General features: G+C 33.3%; 1 protein-coding gene across 1 annotated transcript in view; it reads left to right on the top strand.

The window, feature by feature from the left end:
• Positions 1-24,719, top strand: part of LOC149423579 (ras-like protein 1) — a 188,227-nt gene that overhangs the window by 116,333 nt on the left and 47,175 nt on the right. Inside the window, exons 2-4 of the mRNA XM_089632261.1 lie at positions 6,465-6,606; positions 12,863-12,999; positions 24,471-24,632. Coding sequence (XP_089488387.1) covers positions 6,501-6,606; positions 12,863-12,999; positions 24,471-24,632 — 405 coding nt within the window. The 5' untranslated portion in view covers positions 6,465-6,500. The remainder of the gene's footprint in view (positions 1-6,464; positions 6,607-12,862; positions 13,000-24,470; positions 24,633-24,719) is intronic.

Below are 24,719 nucleotides of genomic sequence, written 5' to 3'. Positions count from 1 at the left end.
ATATTTATAATGTCATGTTTTGTGATACAAATATTTGTCTACTTTCGTTTACGTCTCATTTTTTAAATAACTTATTCCTGTTTAAAATTTATGACGAAAGGTATTATTTTTATTGTTTCAATCTAAATAAAACAACAATTTATAACGTCATTAAATAAAAGCAAGAATTAAAAACGTCATTAAATTAAATCAACGATTAAAAAAGTAAATAAATAAAAGCAACACTTAAAATGTATTTAAAACAATTTTATGTAAAGATTTCAAAAAATTGAAGTGGGTTATCATCATTACACAAGATGTCTGAACTGTGTGCGAGCAGGTGAACATTTAAAAAAAAATTATTGTTTTAATAGTATTAAAAAAAAACAGTTTTTTTTAGTGATATACATTAAGGCAATTCACCTCAACTTTACCATTCGTAATCAGTGAATTATGCACTACTTACGCAGATGGCGCTAAGTTTGAAATTCCCGCTTGGCACTGTTGGTGGACTCTTTCGCTGCAGCAGCTGGTCCAGTTTCTTCACCACCTAGGATTCTTACTGCAGAGTCTCCATCTTCTATCTTCATGTCACCTGTTCCTGTTCTTCATTTAATTTTACTTAACTTCACTTTATTTTGGTAATATTTATATATATATTTTAATACCTGCGTCAACTGTAAAGCGCCCCTGAGGTGATAACTCACAAAAGCGGCGCTATAAAAATTGTCCAATATTTATTATTTTACTAAGGCGAAGCCCCACGAAGAAATACAAAATCACATTTTTTTATATTTGAATATTAGATCACTAAGGAATATTTTTTAAATGATTTAATTAAAAACACCCTGGCATTTGAAATAATACCAGAAAAATATAAGATATGAAAACAGGCCCATAACAAAAATAACTGCTTTAAATATGATTTAAGACTTTCACGGCTAAAAGTATTTTTGTTATTTGTTTTTGGGGTGTTATGCCGTGTTGCGCTAACTCCTTCTTTAGCGAACGTTTCGGACAACGTTACAGTGTCCAACATTAAGGCAGATGTGTGATGATGCACATGATCATGCAAATGGCTAAAGAAGGAGTTAGCGCAACACGGCATAACACCTCAAAAACAAATAACAAAAATAATTGCTTTTAAGTTTCAAAACACCTATTCACGAACCCCTTTTCTGTTATGGTTTTATTGGAAACTAACTAACTAACCTTCACGCCATTTCTCCGCAGGGGTAGGCAGACAGAATGGACTCCCATAACATCTCGGTCTTGGCAAACACTCCTTGCCTCATTCACATTCATACATCGTCTCAAACATACTTTTTTATTATTCTGACACTTGACTCCTTTCTTCGTTCAATTGCTCCAAATGTCCTAACCATCTTAGCGTATCGTTCTTGATCTTACTCATTACGCTTTCATCAGCCAAGCAGCCTTGTTCAACACCTTTTGTGATATCAAACCACCCCGTAAAACCAGCGTTAACGAAATTGCGTGTGCGAGATTCGTTTTCACTCCATACTTGTACAACACCTTCCATAGCTTTTTGCTGTCAACTAGGTCGTATGCTTTTTTTAGATCTACAAAGGAACAAAAAACTTTCTGTTTTTTTGCCATAAACTTCTCAGTAAATATACGCAATGAGAAGATCTAGTCCATAAACCCCTTTCACTCGTAAAAACATCTTGTACATCTCATATTTTTCGTTTGTTTTTTCTTTAATACCATTCCAATCAAAATTCTACCATACAGTCTACCAACTGAGCTTAAAAAGCTAATATATCTGTGATTCCAACATTCCATAAGTGACCCTTTACCTTTGTATAACCGCATGATCACAGCCCTTCTCCAATCTAAAGGTGTGTACTCCTCTTTTGAAAATCGGTTAAAAAGATTGCACAACTATGTGAGAATTATTCGGATTTATAATACTTTATTTATTTCCTTTAAAATATTTAGCAACCATAATGCCGAAACCGACAGCCTTACCATTCTTCAAACATTTAATCAATCTTTTTATCTCATCCATGCTAACTTCTGTAACACTCACCCCATTATCATTCATATCAGATTCACCGCTGGAATCAATGTCACTCAGGTCGCTTTCGAAGACTTAACATATTTCCGTCTTCCGATTTTATCAATTTCATGCTTCCGTTTTCTGGACTACTCCGGGACCTTTTGAGTTCTTTCCAAAACAGTTTTCATGTTTTCTTGGAAGTGGTCGGTCATTTTGATTTTCCTTTCCTCTGCCAGGCATTTCTTTCGTTCTTTCACACCAACTTTTACTCTTTTCTTGCATCACTTATTCACTTCTTTCGCTCGATCCCTCTGTTCGCTGTAATCACTGCCAGCCGCTATCAGACATAACCATGCTTCCTTCTTCTCTCAGACCAGCACTTTAATCTCATCATCCTACCATGCATTACATTTCTTCCTACCTAGAAAATAGGTTACATAGGTAACTGTTGAACCTAGTTTTTGTTTTATCACTTTTAATGACTCTATATCACATTTAAAGGTGTGTTTAACTGTCATTTTGATGAAATATCACGGAACATTAATAGAACCTGACTGGTTTATAATATATTGATTTTATAATAAAAATTATCTTATATTTAACTGTTTAATTCCTAAACATAATAAACTTAAGATAAAATAGGTATGTGCGGTACCATGTAACTACAAAAAAAACATCAAACTCTCTGAACATTACATCTGAAACAGTTTTATAAATCTAAGAAATTATTTGTACTTTTTTGTTTGTTTTTTGGCACGAGTTAATTTCAGCTGACTGATTTTGATTGAACTACAAAAAAGTTTAACCGAGAACAGCTGTTTCCGTGTGTACAAAAAGTGTATACCAGGGCTTAAACTTTTTGAACAATAAATCTCGTATATTCTACATTTTGTTACTTATTATTCCGGTATTAAAGTCGTTTATTTTGAATTAGGTTGGGACGGATATCTCATGGAGTTTTATTAGCTTTTCAGCCAAACGCATAAATTAATTTTACATACAAATGCCTAAACGAAGTCATACAAATATTGAAACATTGATCAGAATTTTGAAGCAGAAATCATCGAAATATATAAAGGGCATTACCACAACGGTTTAAGCTTATTGTTTCTTCACTTTGCATATTGACACTCATTTACAATCAAGTATGTACGTATTAGAGGTATTTTTAAAATAACTTTTGATGTTTTATGGATTCGTATTATTTTATGGACGGTGAATTAGCGAACACGTGTAGAAAAAAAACCGAAATATCAAAGTCGATAATATTTCCTCGGTCAGTAAGACGCTTTGTTTACGATATATTTCATCACTTTATTTAATTTTTCTTTGTAACGTCTAGTATACATGGTGCCCGGAGACTAGTAGCACATTCAGGAAACCGGTGAATTTCAATCACATTTGGAGTCGATTTTGTGGTATTACGTTTTTGATTTGAGTTTTCGTTATCAAATAAATCGGGTTCGACGTTGGAATTTCTTAGGTCAAATTTGTAAAACAAATCAGCTGTTTAATGTTTTTTCAAAGACACAGAAGGGTAGACCGGCTCCAAAAGTTTTTTTTAACCTTTTAGTTGCCCAAAAAAAGTAACAATGTATAAAAAAGGTTTATTTGGTTTCTGTGTGTTGTAGATACCCCAGTTCCCGCTTGTACTACAAGTTTCCGGACACTGTATATTATAGTACCTATGTACTGGAATATTCAGGAAGTTCAAATGAACGGTGTTTATATAGAAACAGAATAACATGTTGGAGTAATGCGAATCCGCATAGAAATGAGTTACAGATGACGAGAAACTCCAGGAAGTTGTATTTATTTACTCGAGTATAATAGACACGTCAAACAGACGGCTATGAAGTAAGATATTAATTCTAGTGTCCTGTCATTTCATATTTCATTGTCGTAATACGTTTATTGCCATTTCACAAAACTTGACATTGGAAAACTTCTCGGGAATAAAATAAAAAGCGTAAAACTTTTTCAATATTCCCAAAAATTTCACAAAAATAGTAATTTTGCCTTAGAATTTAATGATATAAACTGTTTTTCCAAAATGAAACCCCAAAAAAATCTTTTAAATTCTACCCTTTAATTAAGACTTTCTTTTGTGATTTAATTTTTTCAAAAAACGGCATTAATGCAGTGTACATAGGGGTGGAATCAACATTATAATTTTTAAAAACCATTAAGTACAGCGTGATGTAATTTATGACCTCCTTATTTTTAATAAAACCTGAAAGCTGGGAGGATAGTGCACGCGATTCGTTCTTTCGGTTCTTACTACCGTTTATTTTGTACGTGGTATTTAAATCTACATAAGATGAGTTTATAAGCATTAAATATGATTTTAAAAACTACATAAATAGATATGATTTAGTTTCAACATGTTAATCGTATTCGAGAAATCTGCAATATAAATAATTTGTTTCAATGCATGAAAATGATCTTTTTTACAAAAAAATCCTCATTGTAACACAGGTATTACTTTGAATCTTTCAAGGTTTCAACTAATATACATGTATAATCATAGATAATTGAATACATACTTCCGCCCTTACAGTTTTAATATTTAATAAGTGGTGACGCAATAAAATTACATTCGTTTTGAAAAGAAACCGATATGAAATTTTATCAACTCAGAATTCACACTCTTTATTTCCGAAGACCAAGATAAAAGCGTACGCTTTAGTTTCATCTGTTCTCAAAGTGTAAGTAGTAAAATGACGCCCAGCGATCGGCGTAAATAGCCGAATACTTACCAAAGAGCCGAACTTTTCACTTCCCTATAAATAAGGCTTTGCAATCTATTTCTGGTTCTACTCTGCTATTTTCTCCGTAAAAAGGTGAACAAAAAATGAGGCAATGGCAAAAACGGCATTCATACAGTGTTCATAGGGGTGGAATCAACATTAACAATTTTAATAGAACATATACCTAACAACCTAAAAACGGTAACTTACACATGTAGCCGAATTTCATAATGATTGATGATATAGGATGTCATACTTTTGGGATAGAGGGTTCATATGCCATTTTCTTGAATATGTAGAAATCTTCATATTTACTTTATCATCAATGTTAATTTTTCTAGCCCAAATCCTTTTCTCCAAATTTAAAAAAAGACAAATTAAATTGTAGGTACCTACCCGCATTATTATGACGAACGATACTTCAATTCAAATTTGAGTTCATTGAACGTGAAAAATTTCACGCAGAAATAACGCATCACAGACAACCGAAATAAGTTTTTTTGAATATGAATTCGAACTAGGAACCTCGATATCTCATTTAAATAAATAGCAGATAGAAGGGAATCTTGTTGTTCCACGGGCATGAGACTACTGGAGAATTTCATTCTTCGTCTGGGGACATCTGCACTTAACTGTAGCACACACATTATTATGCTTGTCTATGCTAGCGCAAGTCGTTAGTTGTACGTGACCGGAGATTAGCGGGTGAACAATACGCGTATATTATATCCCTTAATTATAACTTTAGAGAATGCAAAACACAACAATTTTTTTTTGTGAAAACTGGAAAAAATATTAAAAATTAAAACGAAAAAATATCATTTTGAAAAAAAATACAAATTTAAAATATCGCAAATAGACCGATTAGACAAACTTACAAAATAAACATAAAAAATACCGACGGTATACACAAGCTTTGGACTAGGAATACTAGGACTAAAATACCAGGCAATAAAAGCATTAAACCATATTATACTCAATAAAAAAGCGAGGGAAACATTGCAGAGACAAACCAAAAAAATGGTATAAGAAAAAAAGGTAATATTACAAAAAATTTAATAACGTAAAATAATTAAACATATATACGTAATACACACCACACTAATACAATAAACCCATCATTATTTATAACCTTACCTCATAGAAGGTACCATAATTTTCTACAGTTTTTTTTTCTTCATTACTGCATGGATTATTTTATTTCTTGTATTTTATTTTATTTCAGTTCAGTGTTTTAATTTACTTTAAATTTGTTTATTTAATTTCACATTATCCTTTTATTAAATTGTTAAACGGGGTCCTCAGCACGGGTAAAGCACCCATTGAAGCCCACATGATCAAATAATGTTTCAAAATACAAGTATTGTACCTAATACAGAAAATTAACAACAAGAGCAAACAAATTCTTTTACCTAAAGAAATAACACTCACCCATACACACAACCATAGCTTTTCATTTGGGGTACATATTTAAATAAAAATTAGAAACATAATAATTAAAATTAAATATTTCGACCTACTTGTTTGAACACATGAATTATTATTGATTATATTTATTTATTTTCATCAAAAGTAAAAACTAAGGAATAAAATGTGAAATTAATTTTTTTTTTCATTAAAACCCCTCGCGAACCATTTTGGGATCGCGACCCATTAGTTCGGAACCTTTGATCTATATATTACAATTAAAATGTGTTCTATTTTGTTGGCAGGTCACATAGGCTGAGTTGGCAGCGCAAGCACGTGCTATGAACACAACGTCGCCGAAGTCATCACTGGCGAAACTCGGCTTGGGCGCGCGGCCCAAGACCATCAAGGTCATGGTGTTGGGTCAGGGCGGTGTGGGCAAGACGGGTAATTATTATCACTTAATAACATCATCAGTCAGTCAACACACTTCACTCAACACGGTCAACAGCTGACCCTGGACTAATAACCATTCTGTGTTAAGAAAGTGAAAATAATGTTGGAAGTTCTTTGTAGAAGTGTAATACAGTTAAATATGACCGGAGATAATATAAGGTCTGATTAGCTCAGTGGTATAGCAGCGCCCCGGCAAAGCTAACGTTCTGAGATCAATTTCTAGATACGTATCTTTTCTGTTTCAAACTTTCGTTTGAGAATCGCTAACATTTTCTTCGATGATTATAAATTTTAAGCTTTACTAATAAAGTTATTCCAAAAAATATTATAACCTTTCTGTTTGGTTTGGTCAAACAGAACTCAGGGTAAGAATACTCATTTTCTCTTGCACTATTTTTTTGTATATCTAACGAATCTGATAAGCCTTGGATATTTTGTACTATCTTGTATTTATTTGTGTTCCGATGTGCAGGACCAGTTTAGTCTCTATAAAAACAGAACCAGTTCAGTTTAACGAATTTTCAGATTACTGGAATCCTAAAGAAATAAAAGATTTTATGAATTTACTATATAAGGAGATAGAAAATCAGAAGGTGGGGAAATACCTGGCTATTCAGATCTGGTCACCAACCATGGCTAAAACTATTTAAATCAAATTTCGAATTCTAAATGGTGGTCTTTCACCAGGGTGATACCTATTCCTCTGTCTGTGGCTCATTTCCATTGGGGTACTCGTTCATGTTTTTCGAGGTCCAGTGATTTGGCAAATTATACAAATGGCCTGTTCATAACAGTATAATTTTGTAAGAACATCTTTACAACTGATAACTATCTACGTTTGGTGACTTAGAAGGGGTACCGGGTTCATGGGGTGAGATTTGTCCAGGTCATGGCGGCCATCGACAAAAAAATGGTTGAGGGAGGCCTTTTGACCTCTCCAGCAGAACTTCGACCCAATGCCTTACACCGCAGTTGGAGGGATGGATTCATACGTCCGTGAATCCTGGACACACTGACGACAGATTCCTTCTCACCACTCATATCTTTTCCTTCTCGGAACTTCTCCTACTTCCTTTTTTAAAAAGACTCTCCTCACAGCATCCCCTAAGATGACATAGACCCTAATGAAAATTATTTTTCTCAGGGCCTACTGTGTACCTATAGCTTGAGTATAAAAAAATAGTCATGCCTGAACTTAGCAAGTATTCAGATAGATTCCAGAGATAGTTTATATTATTACTAATTTTGCTGTCATCGTTTTATTGTTATTATATTATCGTAATTTGTATCATTCTACCACTACCACAGTTGTCAGTTATTTTGAAGAAGTATTGATAATAATAACAATCTTCACAACATTCCATAAGATGTGTCAGAGATATAATGTGTAGGTATGTTGAAAATGTATTTTTTTAAATTCGACGTTTTATGACGAGAATTCTACGATGTATATATATTAATCAAGAAACTTTTACAGTAGAAATCACTTTTGTATAAAAAAGTGCACGGAACGTTTTTTTGTTTATTTATATATTTTTTCTGTATTGTCACTGAATCGATGAACAAAATTCAACCAATTCTGCCTTCCAGCGGTTATTTTTAGGTTTTCTATTCTTTGCGCTTATGATATTTCTTTACAAACTCTCTTTCGTGACGTTAAAGTTGGAAATCGTGACTTGGGCAACAAGTTCTCCAACAATATATTGGCTATAAATAAGTCTCCTTAGAGTGGGGAGTTGAAAAAAGAAGTGCAATACGAAATTTAATATCGAAAAAATAAATAAAATAAAACTTTTGTCTCTTTCTCATTTATATTCTTTAAATAAAATACCACGAAGTTCACGAATCGTGACTTGGGCAACAAGTTCTCCAACAATATATTGGCTATAAATAAGTCTCCTTAGAGTGGGGAGTTGAAAAAAGAAGTGCAATACGAAATTTAATATCGAAAAAATAAATAAAATAAAACTTTTGTCTCTTTCTCATTTATATTTTCTAAAATAAAATATCACGAAGCAATCAATTCCCATGTCCCAGATTCAACGAGTATGGATTTAAATCCACATTTTCAATAATATTTAATTAAATGCTTTTAAATTCTGCTCAAAATATGATTCAAAGTGTGAAATGTATAAAAAATTATATTTAAGATTTTTTTTTGCCCTTAAAATTCATGGATTGAAATCAGACTGATTACAGGATGTATACAGACCACATCCTAACGTTTTTTTGTATGTTTTCATTAAGTATAAACCTTTACTAACAACTAACAACTTATTTCTATGACATTTAGGCATACTTTACACTACATCTAAAACTTTTTCTTTATAGCATTTACACTTAACCCATATCAAAAGCAGCCAGGCTTTTAGCTTCTTTAAAATCTGTCAGTAGTTCGTTGAAAATCTTAAATCCTTTAAAGTAGAGATTATTTTGGTTTCCCGACAAATTTGTTTTCGGAAGTCTAAAATCTCTACAGTTTTTCGTCGAGTAGCCGTGTATATCAAAATTAAAATTTACATTCTTAAACATGTATTAAACGTTTGGGTGTATTCTAAGAAACTGAAGAAAACGGGAAGAAGAAGTCCCTACTTGGCTATTCAGATTTGGTCACCAAGCTAAATCCTTTTCAAGTACCTTTTCGATTCCGATTGGTGGTCTTTCACCTGGGTGATACTGAGTTAAGCTTCGTTTAGGAATAGAATAAACATTTTTGCACTCCCAGGTAGAGGTCGTGCGCGTGACATCGTGACGAATACCAATAGGTAGTACGTCATGTGTGAGAAGACCGGCGTGGTTTTAAGTAATTCAAAGAAAAACTAATCAATACGTACTTTCCTCATTTGCAGGTTTACGGATAAGCACTAAATCTGTTTAAAATTATTTTATTAAACTTAAAAAAATCTTCTATCGTTCCGTCTTTTTGGCTAACCCACCTCGAATATATGATTTGGTTGGTGCTATGTTTTCCTACAACATTTTATTCTTCTACTTCCATTTGCGCTTCACGTGTTATATTCCCCTGACTTCTAACACACATTTATACCCAGCCGCCCAACAAAACAAAATAATCCATTGTATCTAAAATTGCAGAAAACCTTACAATATTTTATTCACAGCTACTTCTCACTGCTTTTATACTTTTGAGAGGTTTGTTCAAATATTAAATGTTAAAAGGGTACCTACATGTCAAAGGTTCTCGGTGATACATTTTTGTTATAGCGAAAAAACTCAAAGATAATTTATGACATCACAGCATGTCACTCTATTCCCGGCTGCTAGGAAAATATCTACGTTTTTCATTCGATCAAATTGTTTAGCAAAATGAAGACAAATACTGAACCATCGTCAAAGTTATATAGGAGCATTTCTTCGTATTAATATACAACATAAATAGAGTTGCGTAACAAATCGATTGGTACTCGACGAATGGACTGTAATTCTTAGCGAGAAAATTAGAATGAACGATCGTGTTTATCACAAGGAACACATAGGAGTTGGAAGGAGGTCTTTACCTTGTGAATTTTGTGTCTTCAATTGGAAGTTCTGATGTTGGTCTTGAATGTTGGTCTTGATGTGGGCACTATAGTCTATAGATTTACATCTATTATTGTTTCACCACATGAACGGTTTTTGTCTCACAAATAGTTATTGTTTCACAACATGAACGGTTCCTTGATCACTATCGATAACATACAATACTTATTCTATGTGATGATTAGGGCTGATAAATTATACTGGTTTCCAGCAATTATTAAGAGGGGGAGGCAAATATGCAACGATACACAACGACGAAAATAACGTCAATTCTGCCTTCTATTTTTCAAATTTTCATGCTTCTTTTTTCGAAGGAAAGACCATTTGGAAATGGAATAAAACAATGGAAAGGATAATTTAGGTAGGAACCGGATTGGAGTAACCATAAAAGTGTTTCAATATAAAACAAATAGTTTCATCAGGTGTGGAACGAATGTAAACAATAAACGAGAAAAAATAATAATCGTAATCCAAATGATTTAAATTTGGTGTTCCTAGTTTATAGTACTGACAAAGTGTCAGGTAAAGCTCGTATGCAGGTTTTATAAATAATTATTTTTGTCCAACGCCTTGTGTTTTTCAGGATTTAGGGTAGGCTTTATATTTTAAAGACTTTTATTTATTTATTTATTTATTCATTTTTGGGAAATCAACAGTTTACATTTTTACAGATTGTACATAAGTAAAATAGCCAAAATAAAACCAATTACGGATTTCCTCCTTGTGACTTTACGTAAGACAGCATTAGAAGAAATAATTAAATTTATGAGAAATGTGAAGTTATAATTATATAAAATAAAAGAATTGTATAAAATAATAGAACAAAATAATACAACAAAAATAACAAAAATAAAGGGAAAAAAAAAACTAAAATTTATATAAAATAAAAGATTATCGATACATTGGTAATCATAAGAATACAAACAATATTGTGCATATAAATCATATCATAACCATAAGAAGACAATGTTGTGCATATAAATCATACCATAACAGGATTATAAATATATAAATACTAGAAATATAAACATCAGAAACATCAATTCAAGAAATATCAGTGAAATGCTCTTTTAAGGTCATTTTATATTTAGTAAATTCGCAATTGAAGATGTCGATATTGAATAATATGTTATTGTAATTATTACATATTCTGTTCAGGCAAGAATTTTGTCTACAGTTCGTTTTGCTTTGATCGATTTTAAACAGGATAGAAGACCGTGTTAAACGTGCAGGCACATTAAATTTAATATTATTTAGCAACTCTGGGCATTGAATATTATTATTAATTAATTTATATAGGAATAGAGCATCTGCATGATGCCTTCGTACACTTAATGAATCAATTTTAAAGTACGAAGCTGCCTCTGCATAATTATTAAATCTTACAAATGACCTGTAACAGAGATATTTTAGGAATTTGTTTTGAATTGCTTCGATTTTGTTTATGTGGATTTTATAGAATGGACACCAAACAATTTATCCACGATGGAAACAAGCAGTACGTACTTAACTTAACTAGTTTATGTAACAATGATACATGGCATACTTGTGAAAAGTTGAAAAGAAACGCTTTGAACAAAAAATTATTCAAAATTCATTAATTTCATTCTATTAATTTTATGTTCGCTTTCAGTGAATATTATTTGTTTTATTTTATTTTTCATTTTATCTTGATACTATCGTGTTGAAAAATGTAAGACACATTAAAATCTATATCTAATATAAAATAAATATAACTTTGTAAAAAAATCTTACGTAAGAGTTAAGATGCTCATTTTTTTTTTAACATGATTATTTGTATTCTACGTTTCTTTGAATATGGTAAATCTACAAAGAGTCAAAGCAATGTTCCCTGTGGAATTCATAAGGTTGGCAGAAACATTCTGGACTATCTTTTCGTTCATTCGGTTTTTTCATTGAGACATTTGATGATGTAGGAAAAAGTAAATAACTAAAATAAGTAAATAAAAAATGTAGGGTTTTTCTCACATATTTTCAGTTTCTGATAGAGCACTAACAAGAAGGTTTAAAACTTTTTTCCGTTTATTTTATATTTTGGCCTTTACAGGTTTTAGCGTATTATATAGCAGTCTGAAAGCTATAATAATCTGGTAAAAAAAGTGATTTTTATAATTAAATTAATTATTATAATTAATTATTTTTGATAATTTTGATGATTTGTAAATGATGAATTATCATAATTTAAAAAAAAAAATAAGTGATTTTTTTTAAAATTATGTTAATACATCATTGACAAGGTTTTAATATAGAAGAATGACTTGGATCATCGATTTTTCTCGCATTTTTGTTTAATTACTCCACCTACACAATATTTTAATATATGGATGTGTATGTACAAGACGTACCCGACAAACTTCACTGGGTGATTCCCGAGTAAAAGATGTGAATGAAATTTTGGTCACATTAAATTTATTTTTCAAACAAAATAATGCTTTAATATGGAGCACTAGTCATTTAGCCCAATAAACGCCCAATCCACCGCCCTGACCCTAATTTTCCAATACCTAATGATTTAAAAAATGTTTTAGGTGAACAAAAAAAATTTTTCATTTTTACTCCAAATAAGCCAGAAATCTGTCTGTTGGGTACTGAATATGTTATAATGTGTAATGTAAATGGTTTAATTAATTGATTGGTGAAACAATAAATAAATCTATTTGTTAATTAAAATGTCTGTTTATTTTTTCAGCAATGGTTGTGAGATTTATCACACGCCGTTTCATAGGGGAGTATGACCCCAGTCTGGAGAAGGTGTATGCATTCCACACAGTCATGGATAACGAAATGGTCTACTTTGACATACTGGACACAGCGGGTCAACCTCACGTAAGTTTTTACACCAATGATTATTGTTTTACAATTGACTTTTTACCAATGACATTGAGTAACCTTTAACATTTTGTTAAAGCACAAAATCGTGTGACCATTTCGGCTAAACGTGATTTTTGTCATATAAGGTGTGAGTTTCAGTCACTGAGCATAGTTCTAGTGACGGAGTTATCGACAGTTGTTGGTAAGGTATAAACTGGGTGAGAAAATAGCATACCAGCTATATTCAAGGTCTCCCAGGCTGTCCTCTCTCGTTTCGATAGTAAAAAGTTTTGTCAATAAAACATACTAACTTAGGTCTATGATATGCATTATTCCTGTGTGAAATTATTCACGTTCAATGAATTCGTATTTGCTTTTGAATTTAAGCGTCATTTTCAAAATTGGAACTGCTTATGTTAATAATAATTCAGACAAGCGATAATATAGGTAGATTCATATAATGTAATATTTTAAAAGAAAATTATTTTAATTGTGTTTTTCGAAAAATGAATTATAAAATATTTATTTAATTAGCTTTTTTCTTATCAGTTATCACTACGCCGTTTAGTCAAACTGAAATTCGATTACTTATTTCTAAATTATTATCGTTTTGTCTTAGGATGGTTGTTTCGGAGAATATGAACAGTTCATCAAATTTAAATGTTAATTTTCGGTTCTGTGAAAGTTTTGTTGTTACATAATTATGGGATAGTAACTTGACAGAACTGAAATAATAACAGGACTTGAAAAAATCTCTCACAAGACATGGAAATTAACTTTGAAATTACAACCCGTCCTTAATCTCCTACATTCATACTTGAATTGTATAATTAAAAAAGAAAACAAATACTGATTTTCATAATATTTTGTAAACAAAACCCTAGCTAACAACCACTCTGTAAACTGCCATCTCAACACATGCGTTTCACACCTAGTGATATGGGCAATACGTCATTACTGTAATTAAATGCAATATGAAAATAAATAAAAAAATACCTCGAGATATCCCACGGGTCTGCGGCAGTCGTCTAATAAAATCATGGACCTAAAAAGTCCTGGACGAAGCAATTCGGCAACAATTTGAACCCGCGGGGTAAAAGGAAGATGTATGAGAATGCCAAAATCTACTATTTTTTTAACGGCGTATCCACAGACATAGGAATTAATAGACGAGAAGATAATGGCGAGGGGTAAAATCAACTGTTGAAGAACGAAGGGCGTAAGGCTGACTGTGATTCGTCAATAAATCAATCTGACAGTAAATAGGCATCTCGCATTATAATATCACCATTTACTTCTTAAAAGTAAAACGTGCTTTTGAATGAATAGACATTTTTACATGGGAGCGCAAATTACTCGCCACGTTATGAACAAATTTGCGAAGTCCAAATTCGGCAAAAAAATTCGGTTGTATTTTCAGAGTCGAATATTTCGTTTAAGTATTTAGTTAAGACACTTTTATAAATGTTCATAATTTACTTCCCAGCAACCAACCAGCTTTGTGTTTCGCGTCCAGACGTTTCTCGATGTGATAGTATAATATGTTTCTAAAACTGATCTATATTATACGATGTGAATATGCTTAAAATAAAGTAAAATAATGCTTATATATGGAATGTAATACGACAATTGGGTTTATTCTCTTTTTCACGTCTATTTTTACAAGTTTTCATAGTACAAGTCAACATTTTGCCGTGTTATTTCGTAAAATGAACCGATGATGCCTCGACCATAGTTCGCACAAGAATGATGACGTCACGTTTTCAAATTTCACTTGAGGCCATACGCCCGCACAGCCGGTTCCAATGGAACCGGTATGGGGAGTGGGGATAATACGCTTTTAATCACTTAGGGCAGGTCTACTAATATTCATATGTCTATGGGCGTATCCCATTCCTTGTGTCATCAAATACTCAAAAAAATCATAAGCCGACATAACTGCATTAACCTTTGATCGAGAGGTTCCCTCAATATTCAGGGACAATATTTTTTAATTGTTCCCCGATATTTTTTGACTCCCCTTGGCCGGGAGACCTATCGGTCTTCGGCCCCTTAAATAGCGGCATAGTTTGTAGTTGGAGGCCCACTTAATTTGGTATCCGCTTCACTCACTAACTAGCTGGGGATGCGACGCCAACACGCTCAGAACAGCATCCATTGCCCTGGTTTTCTCAACGGCTGAATACTGTGCTCCAGTATGGGCTAGAAGCGCCCACACTTCCATGGTAGACGTTCAGCTTAATGCCACAATGCGAACCATCAGCGGGACTTTAAAATCTACTCCTCTCCCTTGGCTCCCCGTACTTGCAAACATAACCCCGCCAAACATCAGGCGAGAAATTGCAACACTGAGGGAATACAAGAAGGCGCTGCAAAAAAGCGCAATACCTCTACACGAAGATGTCGTCTCCCACCCGGCATGCCGCTTGAAGTCCCGAAAGCCCTTCTGGGCGGAAGGAGAGAGGCTCCTCCGACTACCTCTCACCCCAGAAGATAGGTGGAAACTTGAGTGGCAAACGGCCAACGTGGGAAATGCCCATCTCATACAGGACCCCACCGAGAGACAGCCTGGGTTCTCACTGCCTCGCAAAACCTGGTCCGCCATCAATAGGTTAAGGTGCTCCCATAGCCGCTGTGCCCACATGATGCACAGATGGGGCCTTAAAGAGTCGGCGATGTGTGAATGTGGTGCGGTGCAGACTACCGAACATGTGGTCAACGAATGCCCGCTCCATTCATTCCCCGGCGGGATTGATGAGGTCCACATGGCGACGCCTGAGGCCCTAAAATGGCTCGCAGATCTAGATGTCCCCCTCTGACCCCCCACCATACGAAAGAAGACTGCATTAACAACAAAAAATAAAATAATGATAGTTGAATATGTACCACTTTGTATACAAATCAGTTCAAAAGTAGTCATAAAAGATGGCTGCCAGGCAATTTCCCCTCATCCTAGATTTGGCTTCAATGCCATTCATACAAAATCGCACTATTACTCTGTCCAGGGCTTTTTAGGTACATGAATAAAATAGACCAGGTTTTTTGTTGTAAGAACTAATGTTTTATTTAAGAGCAACATACGAGTATACAACAATTTAATAAAATATTTACACTTAACATTACGTGAATAAAGCAGGTACGCTAAGCGGTGAATGGTGAAGAGACGACTGTGCAATTTATAATAGTCATAGCTGAAATAACAATATTGGTGTAGGTATTTCAAATAGTAAAATTATTATTCTCAAACAGTATTAAAACATATTAGTTCCTGGCAATTTTAGAGTTTAGTCTAAGGAGTATCAGTAAAAAAATATATTATTGGAGAAAGTTCGTTGGTGCTACTTATTATGAAAATGACAAAATGGGAACTTTATTAATTTTTTTACAAAAAAACGTTATATTATCGCATTAGCTATCCCAAAAATGTGTTTCATATACGTTGATTGTTCTAATCCCAATTTTGAAACAATTCGATAAGGTTCAACTTGTTTTAATAAGTATCAGCCTTGACCATGGAAGTACAATTAGAGGCGCTACTGCTTACTAATATGTCGTCCAAACTTGTTCCACTATCCGAACGCGATACGCGGTGCATGTTGATCAGATTCGGGAGTTTTTAAGTTAAAGCGTTGGGAGAGTTGTAGGTCGGATGGAGGTAAAAAAGCGGAACCTCTTTTGTCGCTTCATGTCTCATCTAAAAACAATACATCAATGGCCTCGACCAACTTGAGCATTAATAACCCTCAAGAAAAGACAGTCCCTCACGTAGAGATCAGTCAAGCATTATACTTTATTATACCGAACCTTTCACCGTCTTTTGCGACGCAATACTTTTTCCGTGACGTCTTCTGGAGTAAATTGCTGTTGTGTTGAACACTCCTCGCAGCTTGTTCAAATTAACATTTGTAAGACTGACAAAAAGGCTATTACAAAAGTCGAGTATAGACTACAAAGATTATTACTAGAATCTGTTGTTTATTTGTATTAGATCGGGGGTGGGAATCCTTTACGCCGTCGGGGCCATTTTGAAATGGGTAGTGTCACTCGAGGACCGAATTTAAATTTTGGGGGGTTGGGGGGGGGGTGTCGGAATCTTCTATATTTTATTAAATCCTTTATTAAGTTCCGATTTCATTTTAATATCACACCTGAAAAAAACCTAAAACCTGAACAAAATATTGTAAAGTGTCACGTAGACTCATTTCTACTACAAGAAATATATAACTGACACGACACGCGAGAATGGTTTCCCTTGAGCTGCGGTTACAGATGAGCCCGTGAATCAAATTTTATTTGAGACTAGAATATAAACTCCCACTCAAGGGGTAAGGCTCTCGACTAGCTAGAGGTCAATAAAATAATATATAGAATATTTGTGGCGCGTTCCAGAGTAGATGATACTCGCAGTATCACCCTGCTGGAAGACCAGCATTAGGATTGAAACGTTGCTTTAAATGGCTTTGGACGTGTTTAGTGACCAGATCACGTCAGTCATAGCCAGGTACTCCACCACATTTTTCTTCCCCATATCCTTCCCCCCACTACCTTCAGCCTCACAACATACCCATATTGGAAATTCCACACTCTCACTGGCTCCAGACGGTTGGAAGCAGTTGGGACTCTTGTGCGGTATCAAATAAAAAACGCGAACTTTTTCCCCAATTTCAATACAGCATTTGGAAGACAAAACTGCTTTCAAATTAAGATTTAATCTTTGTTCAAGTCTCCAGCTTTGATTAAAACTTCACTTAGCAGATGAAAATCTGCTGATTGTAATTTTTTTACTGAATGAAAATCTTTTGTTTTTTTATAAGTTTTAACAAATAGAGAATGTTTTCATTCACAATTCGTCAGCAGATGAATCCACAACTGGAGTTTTATCGTTACATTCCAAACACAAAACTGGTTTTAACTTACCAGTTAATTACTGTCCGAGTACCAAACTTTAATTAAAACTACACTCAAAACACGAACATGGTTTTTTCCGATTTTTGCATCACATATCCTCCTGTAACTAGAATTTTAAAACTGCACTTTAAACACGAGCATGGTTTCTTCTTAAATGCGCTTACAGATGAATCCATAACTGTAATTTTATCTGTAAGCCAGCCCCAGTTTTATTTGCGTTGCGCTCATAATTTATTTTTATAAGTTGAATTTTTATTTCAACAGTCTTTTTTAAATTAAAAATTAAAAAGTGGTGTTTAATAGCCAATTTATTTGTGTAAAAACTGTTTTCCAGTAACGTAGGTGCATTCGTAATTACCGGTCAGCTGTGTAATAATTTTCTCTGTGTTTTGTAATAATGCCTCAAAAATGTACCTACCTGAAACACCGTGGAAGAAAACTTGCGTAATGAAAGTTATTTTTTATACTCTTTTTTGTTGTCAGCAAGCCGCACCAAAAAGCTTCGCGGGCCTCATGCGGCCCGCGCGCTGCAGGTTCCCCACCCGTGTGTTATAAAAAATATTTTATTGTATCGCAGTTCAACTATTGAAACATAATATTATTTTATAATGTTGGTACAAAATATGATTAACTTTTTCACAAAACACGAGCTTTGATGGAAATTTTTCTTGTGATATAAAAATAGTGTGTGTATTTTGCTTTCATCTTCCAAGGATTAACCGCCTGCGGCGCCTTTCTAAAGAATATGTGTTTATATATTTGAAAGATTGTTTCCAATTAAAATAAAAATATCACTGAGTAAGGCCGTCGTCGCACGGGTCGGTAAGGAATCGGCAAAAACCGAGTGCTGTAAGGAAAAAGGTATACCGAGAGCCGTTAAAGGGGGTCGAAGCTACGTACTTCCCATATACAGGTAGTGATAAGTGGTTTCGGTGTACGCTCGATATTTTTCGCGTCACCGCCAATATATCACATAACAAAGTTCTATTTTAAAATATTGTTACGAATTTATTTTGAGAATATTAATGTCACAAAAATCCACAACCTCGACCTCACTTGATGACTGATTTGACATACAGTTGTTTGTAATTGCTTAAGTGTTTATCGGTCTTCTTTCTGTGAACACGGCAGCACTCCGCAAGACGTTGAATAGACGACAATCAGGATTTGTCGCGATGCTGAAGGTAGAAAGCGTGTGTCTATCATTGTTGGACATTCTGCAAATAGTGTCAGTTGGCCTAAATTATTTTTGACTAAAGAAGATACTCTTTGCGCACGGTGCTCGATAAAAACAGTGATAATACATGGAATTTAACATTAGTGACGAAGCTTCTTTACACCGGAGTATTTAGTTGTCAACAAAATCACTTTATTTGTCTCATAAACATATTATTATACGGTAATTTTATTTTAGAAGCACAATAGTCTTAACTGCTCTTAACCGCTAGGACCCAGAGAGACTGACATCCCCAATTCAAAGGTAGTGAGGAGGAGAAGGAGATGGGTAAAAGGAATGTAGGGATAAACCTGGCTATTTAGATCTGGTTACCAAGCACAGCGAAAGCCATTTCAATGAACGTATCAATTGTGAAATGTGGTCTTGCACCAGGGGTAAACTGAGGTATATTATTACTCTAAGACTGAGAGTATCTTCCACTCTAGAACTTGTCGCAATTACAGGGTGTCTGGGAGATGCTTCTACATGATGTGAGAAGTAAAAAAGATGAATAACTTTTTTAGAAATTCCATTTTTTGTCCAAAACACAAATATTTTTCTATAGTTGAAAATTTATTATCTCATACAAAAGTTTTAACCTAGAAACTACCTTAAAATGTTAAAATTTTGAAAAAGTTATAAGTCTTTTTTACTTCTAAAATCATATAGAATGACCCCCCGAAGTTAGCGTTGTTTGTATAGCTTGTGTTATTTTGAATGATTAGATTTTTAATGATAGTGAGAAAACACGAGTGATTTCTTTCATCTTATTTAAAGGTAGATACTACTGGTACTTATACGAACATCGCCCTTTGATAAAAGCCTTGGATTTATTACTAATGGGTACCTTAATAATAACTCGATTACTTTGATCAAAGTAAATTGGGTTCATTCGGTTGAAATATATTACATTCGTTGATGTAGAATAATTGTGTTCCTATTTCTTTAGCTTTATTACAAACAAGAAGAGATTTACGATGTATTCATATGGATGGTGGATTTGACTAATGAAATTCTGAATGTGTAACTGTTAAAGGTTTTCACTTTTTTATTTTATTTTTAGGTTATCATGCCATATTCAGTGTTCAAATATACCCTTATGATAGACACTGTAACGCTGTCCGAAATGTTGGCTAAAAAAGAACGAAGCGCAACACGTAATAATAACCTAAAAAATAAACACATAAAATTCAAGAAAGTTCTGAAAGTCGTAAGAAATAAAATAAAGTGGAAATCTTTTAAGACAAAAATGTTTATGGCGATTAATCGGTTAGCACGAATAAATATCCTGATAAGACAAGATGTGTTATAAATAGTAATCTCAGAATGCCATAATCCCCAGCGAAAATGTATTAATTTTTCGATAATATCTGCTGTCACTAATTTCGCATTCTTTGTATATAATATTCTAACGTCGCTTACGTGGGTAGGTAATTTATTGGTACATTTTCTCCAATAACGTGGTTCACTTTCAAAGTAAACCAAACAAAACCAAACGATGTGGTTTTGACAGTTGGATGATTGGAAGGAGAACGCAGTTTAAAAGCGAGAGATTTTACGGGAATAAAGAAATTAGCAAAATATGAATGGTTTGAAGAAATGAGTTTTTGAGATATTGACTGAACTCTTAGTTAACGTGGAACAATTATTATGACAAAGAAAAATAACGAAATTTTTAAAAAAATATAGTCAATGGGTTTCTTCATCGGGATACAACGCACACTTATATATTCCGATGAAGAACCATTGGTTGGAATTATTTTTTTTAAAATTTTTATTAAACAAGGCGTTAGATGTATTGAAACATTTTGGTTTTGTAACATGTTGATAATTTTTATTAAAAAGTGGCCCAAACAAAATTTGTCTTTTTCATTTAATTGAAATGATGCCACGAAGGTAATTTTGATATGAAAATAACGGGGAAGACGAAGGCTAAGAAGTGCCTGGCTATTCAATTCTAGTCATCAAACACGGCTAAAGCCATTTAAAGCAATGTTTCAATTCTGGTCTTACGCCAGGGCAATACTGAAAGTATCTTCCACTCTGAAGATTTTGCAATTATAGAAGAAATAATTGGTAAATTATTCAATGAATCAAAAATGTTTCACGAATGTAAAATAATTATTAAATGGATTATATACAATGAAATAATAAATTGAAAATAAAATAAGATAATCAATGTATTAGAATGGCAGATAAATCATTATTAGAATAGCACACATTCAAATAATACTACCCAGAAATATAAATGGCACATGTATGATTACTTTTGGATTCATTCTCAATGGTCTGAATACCATCTAAATGTGAATCTTTTTCTTCATTTGTCTCTTTATATATTTGTTATTTTACTTGGAAACTTACTTTTCATTATATTGTACGCTATATGTACTATAAAGGTTTTCATTTTATTAAAATTCCTTGATGTTATTATCTAATGTAATTCCAACACGTTGGGAGAATATTATGTCGTAAAATTGTTCCGGCAACCCTAATACATTAAACACAAGAAAGAAAAAACTAAACCAAGTAGGCTTCGGGCTAAAATGTTTCTAGTCACGTCTCACACCTATTTTGGTGTACATATTTTAAAAGCAAAGGTCAACTGAGTTGGGGGTCCGAAAATTCTCAGTACAATCGGGAAACTGGTTAATCTATATCACGTAGAGAACACAAAAAACTTTATTTTTCTTCTGAGCATTATTTTGTTTTCAACTTTCCCTATTAATTTAATTTATAGCGACCAATCGGTTTCGCTTAACACAAGCATACATAAGTATAAACTAATAAAAAAAATATATAAAACAAACACAATGTTTTTTACAAGTTTAATTTGTACACTGATATTGCTGGAGTTAAGCAAAACATGTCGGTCGTAATAAAATAAATAAATTTCGTGGTTATAAAAAAACTTATTCTTTAATTTCGTTATTTTTTTATTTTTTTTCGGTAACTAAAGGGTTAAAAAACTTTTGAAACTGGGTCTACGCTTCAATGGATTTAAAAAAAAAAACATTAAAAAGCTCACATTAAACACCTAGTGAAAACTTCAACTTCCAAGTTGATTTACTCGAAAACGAAAGCTAAAAAAAATAGTTGTAACTCAAAATTGACTCCAAATGTGATTTAAATTTACCAGTTTGCCGTTTGTACTACAAGTTTCCAGACACCGTGTATCTACATTATATATATGTGCTTGTGTATCTTCCGACAACATTTTGTAAAAAGGTACCAGAATAAATTCTTCCAAATAAAACTTGTATGATTAGTTAGGAGCAGTTGCGAAGCTTATTAAGTTTTTCAAAAAAAGGTTTTCTTTAGGCAGCTTTTGGATGATTCCTAATTTAGAAGCCTCTAGCTGGTTACTTTAGTATAACCAGCAAAGCATTCGTGTGACGCTATTTGCGGGTTAAAGATCAGGAAAAACGAAAACGATAAAAAAATTATTTAAAAAAAACATGTAATAATATTGATAATATGTTTAGTGTAAAAATACTTGACTGAAAACCACTTTACCGAGTACTGTCAAAATTAATAAAGAATAACACAAGAAGTGCTTTAAGGGCGTTTTATATATGTGATCCAGGTATTTACCCAATTTGGGCCTATATTTCCACACGAAACCGTGTTTTCGACATGGGATGGAGATCTATGATTTCAGGGGAGTGTAAATGAGACTAGGCGGTTAGGTTAAATGGATTTTTATCCATTCAAATTTGTATGGAGGCACTTCAAGTATTATATTATTTATTGTATGTTGCTGCTTGTGAAAATAATATATTTCTTTTCATTCACTTGGTTGAATTTTTAGTTTAGTGATGAATATAACGAAATCTTTCGCTAGCAGTTCTAGCGAATTAGGAGTTCGCTAGCAGTACTACATTGTTAGTACTTATTTATAAATCCTTGCATAGTTCTCACGTTTGAGATATCATTTCGATGAATGATGATCTATCAAAATGTTTAATATGAGACATTATGAAAATTTTATAAAATTATTATATGAAAATTACCTCGCAGTGACCGTTTTTATTAGATTGCCTTTATTATTTAAATGTGTTTTGAATATCATAAAAAAATTATCAGGTCTTTTTGCAAATACGAGGTTCATTTGTACTAACCAACTAAATAACCATCAATACAGATAGGATAGAACGCCACACGGCACGCCTCTGAGGTAATTTTCTCACGAAAACGGCGCTATACAAATTATCCTATCATTATTATTATTATTACTAGATGTATCCGCCACGCATTGCTGTGTCTCAGTCTGTCTGTGCAGATAGATAAACAATATCGTGTGTTGCTTTTATGTCCAACAGATGGTGCTGTTTTTACAAAAATAAAGGTTGATCGTCCAACAGATGCCGTTATTAAAAAAAAACATACTTTTACCTGTCATAGGTGACATCTTTATTAAAAAGGTATATAAAAACACACGCGTTTTCAAATGAAATGTTGTGTCAAAATTTCAAAGCAATCGGTGAAGAACTATCGGAAATTTATGATTTTAAACAAGCGAACATTGACATTTTTACTAAGATAAATAGATTAAGGAATGCACTCCTTGCTTTTTACGATTGCATTATTTTGGACAGTTAAATAAAAGTTAAATAAACAATATATTTTATAACATAATATGTTTTAAAATCATACATGTAGGGCCAAGTAATCCAGATACTATCTAAGTAGAAAAAACTACCTTGAAGTACAGTTCACAAAGAGTTAATATCAATATTTAAGAGTCACAGACCTTCCAGAGTCCAGATCAAAAGATCAATGCAGATGTGCAGAATGCAGAGCGCAGTTAAATATCGCAGCCCTCATCGCACAAGCAACATCTTCTGCGTATAATCACGGCAGTAAAAGTTAAAATATTGAAATATTCTTGACCCGGAAATGTTTGTCTTTCTTTGTTAAAAAAATGTTGGCTCATGAAAGAAGAAAAAGCGCTACACTGTTCTATATCAAAAAGCGCTGCACTGTTCTATATCATAAAGCTCTGCACTGTTCGATATGAAAAAGCGCTGCACTGTTCTATATCATAAAGCTCTGCACTGATCTATATGAAAAAGCGCTGCACTGTTCTATATCAAAGAGCGCTACACTGTTCTATATCAAAAAAGTGAACCGATCTTTATCAATATTGTTCGTAGGTAATGACAATGGCAGCAGAATTTCTTTCTATGGTGAAACGAAGTAATTTTGTTTTTAAATTGACCTTATAAATCTCCCCACACACAAGAACGATCGAATAACAACACCATTTGTTTTTTAATCTGTCGGTGATCACTTTCTGGCCGTGTCCTTTTCAATTGTGAAGCACTTCTGGAACTAAATCACTTATACTTGTTTTTCACAGGAAAGCGAGTGCCTAACGCTGGAAGCAAACATCAGATGGGCGGAGGCGTTCATTCTTGTCTACTCTGTCACAGACAAGTGTTCATTTGACGAGTGCAACAGACTGAAGTTTCTCATTAACTACAATAAAAGAAGGCGTCGGCTGGGATCAAATAGCGGTAAAGTAAGTAATAAAAGGATTTCTACTGAAAAGCAATTTTGCAAAGTGCACAATGTTCCGTTTACTTGCATCTCCTTTGATATTGCAATG

Source organism: Hesperophylax consimilis, chromosome 5 (assembly GCF_061612785.1).
Source record: "Hesperophylax consimilis isolate HC1 chromosome 5, BYU_Hcon_1.0, whole genome shotgun sequence".
Lineage (NCBI taxonomy): Eukaryota > Metazoa > Arthropoda > Insecta > Trichoptera > Limnephilidae > Hesperophylax > Hesperophylax consimilis.
Note: the sequence above shows the minus strand (reverse complement) of the source record. Positions and strands in the feature narration are given on the sequence as shown.